General features: G+C 39.8%; 1 protein-coding gene across 1 annotated transcript in view; it reads right to left on the bottom strand.

The window, feature by feature from the left end:
- Positions 1-8,377: 8,377 nt before the first annotated feature.
- Positions 8,378-14,387, bottom strand: part of PDXK (pyridoxal kinase) — a 48,027-nt gene continuing 42,017 nt past the window's right edge. Inside the window, exons 7-11 of the mRNA XM_080613258.1 lie at positions 14,117-14,162; positions 11,344-11,455; positions 9,821-9,957; positions 9,312-9,378; positions 8,378-8,535 (exon numbers count right to left, since the gene is read on the bottom strand). Of these exons, the coding sequence (XP_080469384.1) occupies positions 8,423-8,535; positions 9,312-9,378; positions 9,821-9,957; positions 11,344-11,455; positions 14,117-14,162 (475 nt within the window). The 3' untranslated portion in view covers positions 8,378-8,422. The remainder of the gene's footprint in view (positions 8,536-9,311; positions 9,379-9,820; positions 9,958-11,343; positions 11,456-14,116; positions 14,163-14,387) is intronic.

The raw sequence follows: 14,387 nt of genomic DNA, 5'->3' as shown, positions 1-14,387 counted from the left end.
GTAGAGATCATTAAGAACAGTCACACAAACTGTTTCAGTACCATAATGTTTTTGCAATACAAGGGATGGGCTGGATTGAGAACACCAAACTCTGATTATTAAGCCTGCAGCTCTTTTTGCAAGTACTCATCTGACAAAGACTTCTTTTACCACTCCCAGTGCAGCTTTGCCATTAAGTTCTGCTTATCCAGCATCTCACTGCCAGGAAAAGAGGCAACCCATGCTCCCTCATTTGTCTATCTATCTGCACATTCCCAACCACTCCCTAGCAGCAGCACAAGTGTTCCCGGAATGAGGTGGGGAACTAGAGCAGATGAAAACTTCGGGGCGGTGGGAGGTGGAAGGTGGCTCGATAAATTTCCCATTGGTCTTAGCTCCTTCTCTTCACTCGTTATGGGACAGGCAAGTACCAGGGAAAGCACAAGTGATGGGAAAGGAAGGCTAGGGCAGGGCAGGGCAGGGTTTTATGGTGTAGCTGAGGTGAACAGGTCAAATCTATCGTAGCAGCCAGTAGTTCTCTACCTTTCTTTTCCAAAGAACAAGAGCCAAGCCTAAATCATCTGAATAGCTCACTTTTAGAGTCTCATACTCCACGGCCTACAAATGAAGTGTAGGCAAACTACATGGCTAAGCTAGGTTCCTACAACAGGGAGACTGAATACCCTACCACCTTACACTGCCACCAGAAAAGCGGTGTGCTGCTCATCACACACTTTAAAGCGCAGAGCTGTCCTAAACCAGAGCTTTAGCACAGCACTTCGACATAAACAGCCCAACAACTTCACAGAGAACTCATCTCCCACTTGCTCAATTACTCTTCCAAATTTCCCCAAAGGAAGCTGCAGGCAACAAGTCACTGCTACCACCACAGATACACTGCACCCACAGACTCCCAGGGGAGGAAAAGCCAGGCACAGCAAAGCATGCAAAGCATGGCTGTTCCCTTCCATAGCCTCTCATCTCCACAATGCATTATTAATCTCAATGCTATTTTTCTCGCTAACTCAGCAAAGCAGAACTTTCTTTTTAACATATCCAGAGCTCGGGAACTCTTGAGGGAAAACCCAAGTTTTGTTCCAGTCTCTTGGCCTGTCCATTTATATGTTGCTATCAAGCACTTGTAAGGTCCCCAAGTCTTACTTAATTAAATAAACAAATCCCTCATCACATACTTTTAGCCTGCCCTAGATGTATTTGATATTTTATTCTAGTGCAAAATCTAAATTTCAGGCTTATGCCACAAAACTCACCTGATTTTATAATGGATAAGGTAGCAATATTTAGGGTTTTCTTTTTAAACAATGGTATCTACCATCCTATTACCCCTCTCTACAATCAAGCATACAAGCCTTACTGCAGAAAGAATACAACTTGTAACTGCCAACCAGAAAAATACACAAACACTGCAAAAGCCTACAGTTTCATCAGAAATTAAATCATTTGCTACTACACAGAACTGCATTGGTTTTCTGTCTTAAACGTCATGAAATTACTACATACACCTCAAAGACGATCATTAAGATGTGTAAACATGTAACAGGTCTACGTGGTCAGTACAAAGCACCACACAAAGTACATAGAAAGTCTGCTCATAAATACTTCTTTAACAATTTAGCACTAGAAAAATATTACTTAAAAAGGCATCTTTTATTCAGTTATTCAGTTTGTCCAGGGCTGCTGGGGTTGTTCTATCCCTACTGTATTACAGCCACCTGACTCTCTCTCCAAGTCATTTTACTTTTCTGAAAGAAAAGGCTACATGTGGCTGGGATCCAAAGCTTAAGTACAATCTATAAAAATATAATTCTTTTAAGACCTTCTGCTCACATCCTGAAGGCCTACTCAGCCAGCCCCCAAATTCTGTTTCCCACCCCCACCACACTGGAAATAAAAGCTTCAGCAGACATACACACACACACAGAGTACATGTATTACAGTCTTCTACACACAGATTTTTCTAAATAGCAATGCAACCACAGGGCAATAGGTAAGGAGTACACGTGATTTCAGTGGTAACATATGGCACAGCCTTCTCATGTTGCTGGTTTTCTCTGTCTGAATAATGTGCTGCCTTATTCACTGCTTTGCAAATCGTGGATTTATTAGTATTATTTGCACTGCGGAGGCACCAAGTTAGGAATGTGTTCTTATTTAAGAGCAGCCTTGGGAGCATCACATTTGCCTCCAGGTTCATTGCTGCTGCAGCAGTGACACCACCAGACTGCTGGCTGGTAGTGCTATTTCTGCCATCCAGTACTGGTTTTCCTGGTAAAGCTCATGAGAGCTTTCCTAGACAGTTGAAAGCCAAACCACTTTGTTTCCTTCTGGAAAATGTGAGAACCTAGCTTAGGCTCTCCTGAAAAAGCACGCTGATAATAGCAGCTCCCTTCCATTCTGCATTCAATGCTCTTCGCTGGGTGCCTAGGACACACTCCTCCAGTTTCTGATTGAACCTCATCGATCTACCTGAAATCTGCTCCTGCATGCATGTATAAACTTGCTGGTTTACTCATTATTTGAAAGAGAAGAGTTATTGGCTGGGATTGAACATCTCAAACCTTAGTTTCCATTGTTGGGTATGTGTCTTCAATGGACATGTTTTAGAAAGCTACAAAACTGTTTAGCAGTAGGATCTCACTAGAAGCAACTATCCTTCACAAATAACCTTATCCTGTGATTCTAATAGGAGATGAATGACTAGTCTATGAGCCAGTACAGCTGCAATGACATGCAAAAACGGTTGCGTTTTGATTTATGAAGAAATAATTTTGTTTGAAGAGTGACCAAAATTTGAAACACTTCTCAGCTTCTAGAATACACTTTAAACAGGCAAGGGCCTTTATGCAGGAGAGGTGGTTTGCTTTAGTAAAAATATAAGCCAAACTTCTCCAGTGGGTGTAAGCATAATGAGGTAGCACCTTCACCGATACCCAGCGCTCTCATTAAACTAGATACCTGCTCTCTTCCTCATGCAAAACACTGCCCTAGCAGAAGACACTATAAAGTGCTGACAGAAGTACTTGTTCTGATATGCAGGAACAATTGTTTCCTAATGTATAGCCTTGTAAGCTCTAACTTACGCAGTAAGACAAAAAATTCCATGAAGGAGAGTGCAGCTAAGCACTGCATAAGAAACAGACCTAAAAATGAGTTACGGTTCGTGTTCCAAGCCCCTCTTCTCACCTTGTATGTAGGAATAAAGAGCACAACACAGAAATCCTACACGTGCAAGTAAGAGGCATACAAAAGCACTGGTGCAGAACTCCAGCAGTTGTCTTCCCATGAAATTTCTTAAAAAATCCAACAAACCAACAACTAAGACAAGAAGGATGTTCCTCACTTCCTCATAGCTGCTGTCTTACAATGAGATGATTACAGCACTCAAATGTGTGCTCCTTCATTAAGTACCCTTTCTCTATACTAGGATATAAGTAAGGAGACCTTTAATTACATCCACTTTATTCAGCAAGACTATCAAACTGTTCTTGTTCTGTTTAATTCTGAAATTATTCACATATGCAAAAATAGGATCTCACACTTTGTGTGTGCACTGTATATTAAATGTAGATGCTTTTATTACAATCTTCCTTGCCACATATTTTAAAATAAAATAAATCAATACAATCACCGTAACAGTCTTGGACAACAAATTAACACCATCCAATCAGGACACAGTTAAGATAATCAAAAAGGCAGTACGAGTAGCTGGAAACCTTGGTCCTCTGATTCTTCTGGATAACACATTGACTATAGATTTCTTCCATTTATGAGAAAAATCAGCAAACAAAACATTAACAATTTATATAGCAGATTTCTTAAATGTCTATATAGAGTGTGAATAGCACTGATTGTAGCACAATGTCTTTATGCACATCTTCCAAAGAGGTATGTGGGAATTTTAAGCATACAGGCCCAGAATAGAGTAGATCTTTTGTAAACAACTTTTGGTCTCTCTTGCATGATGGCTCCACAAGTGAATGCACTTGGGAGTAATCAAAATGGCTGACCAGATACACTGCAAAGTTCATTCCAGAAAAAACAGATCCAACACAAATTACTTCCAGTGGGTGAAAGAAGGGTGGGGAAGTCGACTGGACACAAACAAAAAGCATTCACCACTCCCATGTGTACGTGTATGCATTAGAAGAATCTTTCGCTGCTAACTTTACATGTACGCGTGGGAGTATGTGTGGCAGTGAAGTCAGCAGTCCCTAACTGGTGAATGCTGGACTGGTGGGCTGCAGACACCTTTCATGCTGTTAGCACGGTCATGGAAGATTATCCATTAGTTATTGATTGAACTCTCTGGACTAAAGTGCTTGTTCTTCTGTAATCAGTTTGGACCTGAACTAGTTTAGTCTAACCATTCTTATTTATCTAGGGATCTGCCAGTGGATCAGATGACCTTGGTAAGTCCCCTCCAAGCCCTTAAATAGTGAGCTGCTGTCTATTATTGAGACACCTTCCAACTGCACCAGGTAGGAACTCAGAAATAGATACAGATATTATATGCGGATGGACAGGAAGGAATAAAAGATTGGACAGGACCATGCTGAGTCTTTGAATTTTGTTCTGCAAACAGTATGAAAAAGTGCTGTGTAACTCTGAACAAATAAAAATACACCTAAGTATGTGTATCTTGACATTTAAAAATACCTGTTAGCCTGTTGTGACTACAGAACGTTAGCTACAGAATATATTTACAGATAATTTCTGTTGTTTTTTCCTGTCAAGAGATGTTAGGCCTTATTCTTCACTGAAGACATAAACCCAACCTAATTTAGATCAGGTCAGTGAGAGTTTAAAACAGGTATCACATGAGCAACTCCCAGAGACTTAAGCAGAAGAAGCTATCAGCCCATTGCTACAGAATCGAGCTACTTCAAAATAAGAACATTTGCAAATTGAGCACATTAGTATCTTTTTTTTTTCCTTAATATGGATATGTCACAGTTTCTAGGGAAGGTGTGAATTACTGAACTGATCCACAGTGGGAAAAGACCACACCTGAAAGGTAGAAGCTGCTCCAACAAACAGATTTTTATGTCAAGATGACAGTTCATTATGGTTTACAGATAAAACATTGTTTGCAAGGTAACTTTAGGTTCCCTAAATCCCAAGCTTCTTCATTTCAGAGAAAGCCAGCCCTTGCCTTTCTCTCACTTCCCTTGTGAAAGTCTACTTTTCTAGTGGCAAGAAAAATTGCGCCTTCTCACACTTGCTAAAAGGGCTTTCTGTAGTACCTGCTCACAACAGGAAAGGTTTCTTTGACAGTGATTACTAATTGCTTCTTACAAAAAAAATTAAAAAGCCAATTTTGAGCTTCTCTCTCCTGTTGATCCGCTGATGTGAAGAACTGGAAATCTACATTTTGCACTGCACTAGAGCAGGGATGGTCACCATATGGCCCTCAATTTGGCCCCATGCAACTCCCAAGCCAGTCTGTGTTACGTGACTGGCAATGAAGTTAATACAGGGAGTGGTGGGCAATTCACAGCTCTGACCATAGGAAAACAGTGCAGCAGGATCCACTTCCTGGGTCACACATTCCAGGCGGGTAAGGGTGTCAAGCATAATGCCACAAAATCAACCATGATATGTACAGACAGGGAAATTCAGTATATTGATCCCTTCTTCCCAAGAGTATGGTAGGGATTATATGCTTCCACATGAAGTAAGTCTCATTTTAAAAGATAAATAAACTCACAGTTATGTTTGGAATATGGCGTGCAAGACTTCTTTAATCAATGTTATAAACAGTTAAAATCCTTTTGTGTTCAACTGCTGGAATGCATCACCAGCAACAATATTTAAGTACCTTTGCTGAATTCAACTATCAAAAAAGGCAATTGCATTCCTAGCACAACTGCCCAAGCAAAAAGCAGCTTACCTAAAAAGGGGCAAATTATTAATGCTGAGCTATCTCCTAGCATGTCTGGAAGTTTGTGTCTCAGGAAGAAAAAAAATATTTGCAATAATTTAAAAATACACTACCGCAAAGAAAGGCAATTTGTTGTACTTCACATAATCACAGAATGGTTGAGGCTGGAAGTGATCTCTGGAGATCATCTAGTCCAGTCCCACTGCACAAGCGAGGTCAAGTACAGCACGCTGCTCCGGGCCATGTTCAGTCAGGTTTTGAGTATTTCCAAGGGTGGAGACACTACAAGCTCTCTGGGCAACCTGTGCCAGTGTTCCCTCATCCTCACAGTGATTTATATTTTTTTAATGTTTAAATGTAATTTCCTGTATTTCAGTTTGTGCCCGTTGCCTCTTACTCTTTCGCTGGGCACCAGCGAGAAGAGCCTGGCTCCTTCTTCTTCACTTCTTCCCATAAGATATTTATACACACTGTCAAGACAGTTCATGTCTTTTTCCATGTTGGCTATCAGCCATGAGCTCATCTCTATTACTGACTGATAATTTTAGCAACTGTTCACATCCCTGAAATTATTATTGCTAGAAAGTTATTTTATGGCAGTGATTACTAAAACCTGTGGCAGTAGAGTCACATTCTGTAGGCCGTTTCTGTTGGGGTTTCCACCCTCCTTAAAAGTCTCACAACATACAAATTTTATTGTTTTTTTTAATGTCAAATGCATGAGAGAAAAAAGTTATTATTCATTGTTGCGACTGAAAGCCTACAGTTTGCCTCTTACATTTACTGCAAAACGTGCTCATCTCTTAAATTTCATTTGCTTCATGAAATGAAAAATATGGGGGATTTCAAAAATTATTATTAATTATGAAATCTTACTCTATAAAAAAAAAAATCTATTCAGCCAAAAATTCACCTTAAGGATAAATTACTCTTCTACTTGGTGAAACCAATTAACTTTTACAATGGCAGAAAATCCTCAAAAATGGTTGGATAAATGAAGACTTCAGTGGCCAAAGCAATCTCCAAACCAGCTCTTCTGGGGACTCCCAAGCTATGCAGGTGACACTATCTGTTAGGCAGGTGTGATGAGGAAGATACAGGAAAAGTTATCTTGGAGACACTCAAGAGTGAGTTTCCTAAGCATACTCAAGTTATCAAAGAAAATTTAGCCCTTTCCACTAACACAAATTTGCTTCATGTCACTGGAAATAGAAATGCAATTCTAATCTCCTTATACATCTTAAACAAATAAAACTCATCAACTGAATTTGGTTTTAACATCACACTAGACCTCATCTTGGGAAAAGCAAGAACCTCTGTTTCATACAGAAATCATATGGAAGTACAAGTGGTCAGTACTGTCAGCATATCTGCCCTACTGGTGTAGTATGTGCCTGTGATGTATAGGATGCTGAAATTACTAAGAATTCAATTTTGAAACCTTATGAAGCAGAATTTTGAAATAAAGATGCATTAATAATAATGCATTTCTGTCATCTCTAATCAGTGTAGGCTGCAGAGACATTATGAACAAATTAATGTTGTATGCTTCATGCATTTGGTAAATATATATAGTTTAATAAGGTTTCGTAAATTACAAATACTACTTTTACAACATTGCTTCATTGGTAAGCCTGCCCATACTGCTCACTACTGTTAAATGGAAGTGCCCTAGGTAGTTTGTAAATGCATCTGCCCATGAAGAACAAACTAGGGTAGCCAGCTTTCAAGGCAAGAGCTGCTTTGTCTTTTGTCCTTACAGAATGTTTGTCCTTAGTTAAAAATAAACAAAGAATCAAACCTGGCCTCAGAGGCAGAACTACAAACTTCTAATCAGTGCTACTGAATTCATATTAATGAAGATGTTTCTGGAGCAGCTTTTGGAAGAAAATCATGTGGGTGCCCACAGACATCAGAAATAAGCAGCCAGTACCTGCAAAAACTGAAACTGTGCAGCTCTTCATAGACAAGAAACAGGAGCAGTTATCAGTAATGTGGATGACTCCTCAAGGTCACTTCAGAGAACTTAAATGTCAAACATCTTCAAAGTACTCCTACACACAATCAGAACTTTGTGTGTAGTTTTAACCCTGCTTAGTTTCATAGCAGCTGAGATACTGAATACCAGAGTAGGTAACCAGATACCTCCAGGAAAAGGGAGCGTGGAGCCAGCTCCATGGCACTGGATGCCATCTTGAAAAATATTTTCCAGTCAGTCAAGCATTCCATTAGCAAATTCACATCTAAAGTCTTTGGCAAGGCAGGAACATTGTGAACATTGTACTCTCTTGCCCTGGGTAATTACACAGACCACGTGAATTTGACAGCCATTTTGATGCCCGGCAATATGCTTCAATGCACACCAACTTGTTTTTAAAACTGAGCAAGGCCAGCACATATGTTTGAAAGTGGATATCTGCCTATGCTGGGCACTATTTCATGAAAGTCAGATTTCTGTCACAGATCTAAGGCAAATATTACAATTTACAGGAAAGAAATGAGGACATCAATACATTGTGCGTTATTGGAGACATACAACCTTTATAACACGGTGGCTTTCACTATGATCTCCGGGTTTTCTATGTCCTTTTTGCTTTGGACCATTCTCAGTTCCAGCTGGGCTGAGTTTGGTTTGTTTCCTTCTCCAGCTTGTGCTAGAAAGAGTACATCAGCATGTCATTCAGTACATCAGAATGCTATTAAAGATAGCAGTATAAAAACAGAACAAACTATGCTGTTGTTACCCCACTATTTTTTTTACCCTCCTCACCTCCCCAGTCTCCCTTACTACCCCTTAGCTTCTAAGGTGCAAGATCCAGGTCAACACTGTGATTTCGTATCACCCCTGTTTTGTACCACTCTCCAGGAAAGAAACACAGCTCTGCCATTAATTAGAAAGTGATACAGCCATGCTCCGAGAACCAACAGATCTGGACCTCTTTAGGAATTGAAAGGCATGGGAACTCCAAGGGGAGAGAATACAAGGAAAAAAAATAAAAAAAAAAAATTAAAAAAATCATTTCTCACATGGCCAACACAGCAAACAGACAGTTTATTATTAGTTGATAATCCCTTCTCAATACTAAACACATGCACTCCAAGGGAAAGTAAGCGAGCTACACTTAAAACAGAAGCTCTCTTGCACATCAAACTCAGCATTTCCTCAAGTTCTTCCACCACTGTTTCGCAAAGCAGGCAATTGCAGTCATCGTGACTGCAATCCCACTACAAGCTGAACAGTGACATCTTCAGTCAGGTGTTGTCAAAAATCAAAAAACTTGAAGGACACAGTGCGGAACAAGACTGTGAAGCTCTCATTCTGTAAATCCTCTGTCTGCTTCTACACTGAGAGGAAACCCAGAAATATCTTTAAATGTTTCTTCTGATGTCAATCCGGACGGAACAAGGGAACAAGATACGAATTAATTACCTTTTGCACTCTTAATGGTCCTTTGCAGAACATGCTGCATGGCTGACACAGTCTTTTCACATGCTACCTGCATTAACATAACATATTCAGGTTTTAGTAAAATTCCAGCTGCCTAGTTAATATTATTATTTCAAAAACACTGCTATTAAGAGGCAAACATGACTGAGCAGTCACAAACAGGATGACAACCACGTAATGCAGAGTTTGGAGAAAAAAATTTAGACTCTTACTTCTTCCAAAACAGGTATTAGAAATCACACACCTGTAAGGACTTTATGTGCTTAAAGGGAAAGAAACAGAATAACATATCCAATAAATTGATTTCAGTGCTTATGATGAAGTGAGGGTAAAAAATGTAATTACATACACGCATGCAGTCTCTCTCTCTTGAGAAGAGCATCTTATTTGTCAAACAGAACTGCATCTTTAAATAATGTCATAGATTAAAAGCAATAAAGGAATAATAAAAAGTCTAAGCTAGCAGAGACATAAATAACTTCTCTCACAACCTTCAAATTGTTTGGATGCTTATGTGTCCATGCCAAAAGCATAGCAGCGAACAAGTCTCCTGTTCCAACAAAGACAGCATCCACTTTAGGAGACTCCACTCGAATTCTTTGTGTCATCTTGGTACCATCTGCTTTAGCTACAATAAAACAGACAGTTAAGTAACAGACCCAGAAATTAATACAACAGCATTGACTATAATTTAAAAGTGGTTACTAGATTTGAATTCCTTTGTTGTCTGCAATGTAAAGATGCTAAGGATTACTGTAAACTTCGTACCAGCTCTTCTAGAAAATGCTACCTTTCAAAACTTTGCCAAGTTGGGATAGCTTTTACAACTTATATAATGTACATACTTCACTTAAGAGGGAACAGGTAGCTAGCACCTTTATTTTCATGTAGAGAGCCACCTATTTTCATTTAGACAGCAGCAGCAGCTTGCTCAGGAAACCACATATTTATGGAAAGGGCTGAATCCTAGATGAGGTATTCCAAACCATAATCTGGAGTATCTGCAGGTTGTGTGGAGGCACAAGAACAGCTGTAGACATCAGCAGAGAGTATGTGATCCATGTTCCATATTGTAACCACCATTGAAATGACCAGACTGATTCCAGACCTGTCATATACTGAGTGCTAAGACCCACTGACTGATGCTTACTGGGATCTGTTTTAAATATCAACACTTCTCCAGTCTCTCAGCAGTCCAGAATGTGATACATTTAAATCCCTTACATGAACGACAAAAAGAGATCATATACCATCCCACGTAACTATGCCCTTCATGGGTAAAAACATCAAGTCCATACACACAGTGCATCTTCATGACAGTATAGAAGGGGATATAAATAAGAAGGACATTTAACAACCTATCAGGAAGGAACAATCCACTAACAAGGCAGTGTAATTTTCATAGAAGCATTCAGAACGTTCAAAATTCCTGTTTAATATTACTACTACTTGTTAGAGCCATTACTAGGGGCTTTAACAACCCTGATCAACTTCACCTAGGACACCCTCCACCTAAGTACCCTCTGCCCACTTGCCCAGCAGCTGCACAAAAGCTCAGGCCCAGGCACAAGCATCCTTGCCTGAGCTATGTTGTAGGTATACCTGTGTAGAGCCCTCCTGTCTTGACTTACTGATTTGATTTTCCAATTAATCTCGGACCTGGTTTGTCTCCCTTTGCTCCGATGATCACTGGACTGTCAATGGGACCTGTCCGCCATCACCATCCCGGTTCTGCTCATCTTATTCAGACACTGTGGGGTTGTGCCCTGTTGGTGAGGGCAGTGCTCTCCTTTTCTATGATCATGCTCAGCTCCCAGCTTGTCTTCCCACAGCGAGCCAAGGGAATTACTGCTCTCTAATATTACTGTAGGAGAAGTAGTTCACTTAGTTGTTCACTATAACTGCCCTCCATGGACTACAGATGCATGTGGTGAAACTACTTCTCAAAAGGTAACTGAAAGCACAGAACAGGTTAAAAAACCCCCACAGTTTAATGAAGGAGTTTGTGACTTACTTTTTCTGTGGCTTCCCAGAGCAATTAGGTAGTCGTTTCCTAGAGGTGCTTGTAGATCTGAGCTTGTGATCACCACAGTCTCTGGTCCCATGGCATGGAGCATATCCATTACCTTTCCATGTACAAAAAGACAGAAATCAGTTTTTAATCACTACTACAATGTGTGTTGATTAAACTTTGCATCATTCATAGTACTAAGGATTTTTAACAAGCACCTTATTTTGGCATCTTTTGTAAAGAGAAAAAAGAGTTTCTACTCAAAAAGAATTCACTGAATTAAGGGAAATTATTTGAAGTAGTAGAATGAAAACATCTGTATTTAAATGAACATACCTGTTAAAATATACAAGCATCTCTGTATTATCTTTGGATGCTGTTCTGAAAAGAATACTCTCCTTCAGATGTGATTAGATTTTTTTTGTCTACATCACATTTTCAGAACATATTATCAAAAGAGTAAGAGAACAAATATACAGGTACATGCAGGTGTTTCGAGGTAGCACCTCAGGTGCTAGAAAAGTCATAACTCCAAGTCATGAAGTCTTATTTAGCTACTACTTCAAGAGTTAGCAAAAATTAAGAGTTAAAAAGCTAAATCAGAGGCACAAGTGTGTGTCTGTCACAATCTTTTCTCATTCTGTTCCAGACACCAAATTACAGCTGTAAATTCTGTACCTTTGCAGGTGTATTTCCACTCTGTGTGTGCCTCACTTAAATTCATTAATATTCTACTTCTGACATCATGATCAATTGCCACAGAAGTGATTTCGATTTCACAGAATTACTTCAATAATGATTTTAGCATAAAACACAGATAAAATATTAATTCTCCCAGAAGAGTTTAACTAAAAATCCTCTCAGGCTAGCTATGACTCAGGAGCAGCTGAATGATAAGGATTTATTTCTGCTATTTTTTAATTCTCTATTGCTTTTCTTTCTTGCCTAAGCCTCCAAGTTTCTTCAGCTGTCAGACCTCTTTGCACAGACATCAGCTGGGTCTTAAAAGAAGTAGGAAATCCACCAGCATATGCCAATATAATCAACCTGTGTGTATATGAGGTAACAATAAACTCTATTGTATTTCTTAGTCACAATTCACCAAGAACCTAATCACCACTACTTCCAGCTGCAGGACTTAGTTGCTTCTACATTAATAATTCATCATATTTAATTTTATGTTAGAAGATTATGCTGTTGCCACTGTTTTGCTAAAGAAATGAATGAAAGCATGTCACCATGGAAATAGATGCAGAATTCCTATCACCTCCAAAGGGGATAAATTCCAGCATGGATTATTACGATCTATATATAACACGCAGCTGGGGAGCTATTAGAATATAATATCCTGAAAGCAACTATTTTAAAAATGCTTCCATTCCTAAGTATAATTCTATCTCTTTAGAAGAGATTTTTTTTTAAAACTTCTTATAAGTAAAAGCTATCACATGAATCAGACAGTCAGAAAATGGACTTGTAAAATTATTTAGCACACACAACTTGTGTTTACAGCTGAAATATGCAAACTTATAACTAATGGCTGTACAGCTAATAGCATTGTTCTTCAGACTGTGGTTCTGCTGGTGAGGACCAGAATCAAAAAACTAGGTTTCAGTTAGCAGCTAGTGGCACGAAGCACAGTTTAATCAGCCTCACCCAGCACAGTGCTGTAGTCTAAAACTGCAGGGGGGTGAGGGTGGACGGGTAGTTAAAAGAGCTGGAGCTGCTTCCGTCCTGAGATGGTAATCAACCCATGTTGCATGATGCTGCTGAAGGAAAAAAAACAACAAACGTTTGGGCTCAGAAACCCCAGCTACTCTGCAGGGTGCCACTGCAGCTGCCATTTGTTTAAAGATTTTGTGTCCCTTTGAGTTCAAAACCAAACTGGAAAAAATAACATCAGCCCATTATGAAAGTACTTGATCAGTCAACAAAACAAAGAGTTCAGCCCTTTTCAAGACACCAGTAAAACCATATTCCTATTTTGTCCTTCTCCACCAAGCAATGCAGCTTTTTATTTTCCTCAGTTTGATTAAAAAGGTAAATCTTTACACCTCAATGCAGTATATTTGCAGATATCTGCAGATATCTGTCATCTCTGTATGGTGATGACAGCAGCCGTCAATGCTGTGGATTTGTCTGTCTTTCACCAGGAAGTACCTGAAGGCCATCACTCCCAGTCTGGTTTCTCATCTATGCACCCTATTCCTTTGCAACCCAGGTCTCATCCGCTTTTGAGTCAATTTAAGGAAGAGAAACAGAGCACCAACAAGCACTGTCAGGAAAAGATTCAGAGTGTATTCAACAATCCTTGTAAGAGTTTGCTGGTAAGCTCTCTTCCTTGCAAACTGTCAGAATGAGAAACGTCTGTCTTAATACTCAGCATTGCCGTTGCACGACTCGCTTGTGGACAGCAGAGGGAGCGACTCATGCAGGTTTCTAGCTCTCAGGGTCACCCCGGGTTTTCACCCCCACCACTGCATTTCCACAGCGTGTTCTGCTGCTACCCTTCGTATACTGCAGGAAAACAAACTCACAGAGATCTACTCATTATCATTGTAACGTCTTTATTTGTGGTTCTTGCGCGAAGTTTCTCCAGGAGCCCGACACCAGAACTTAAACTGGTTTGTGCCTGGAGTGCACGAGCTTTAATGATAAATGGAGAGAAAGGATAGAGGCCAAAGTGACTTCAAGGTTGAAGACAAACAGCAAACTACAGCATTGCAGGCAGGAATTCCAAAAGAGATCATATACATCCTACCCCTTGTCTACTTACCTCTAAAGCTTCTTTTTCTGTGTGAATCTTCCTGCCTGTGAGTAACCTGAGAATGAAACACAAATCTTAAAAAGAGTGCAAGCTCTCCAGGCAATGACTGCTTTGTTTACTCTTTGAAAGGAGGAAAGCTTCGGCTGCACCATACAGGCCTAAAGGGTTTGTAGCTACAAGGTCTGCTGTACCAGACCACACTGTCTTTAAAAGATACATGCAGAGACACAAAGCGCTTCTGAAGCCATACTAACTCACACCAGTCCTAACCTGCTTCCTG

This window comes from Psittacula echo, assembly GCF_963264785.1.
Source record: "Psittacula echo genome assembly, chromosome: 3".
NCBI lineage: Eukaryota > Metazoa > Chordata > Aves > Psittaciformes > Psittacidae > Psittacula > Psittacula echo.
Note: the sequence above shows the minus strand (reverse complement) of the source record. Positions and strands in the feature narration are given on the sequence as shown.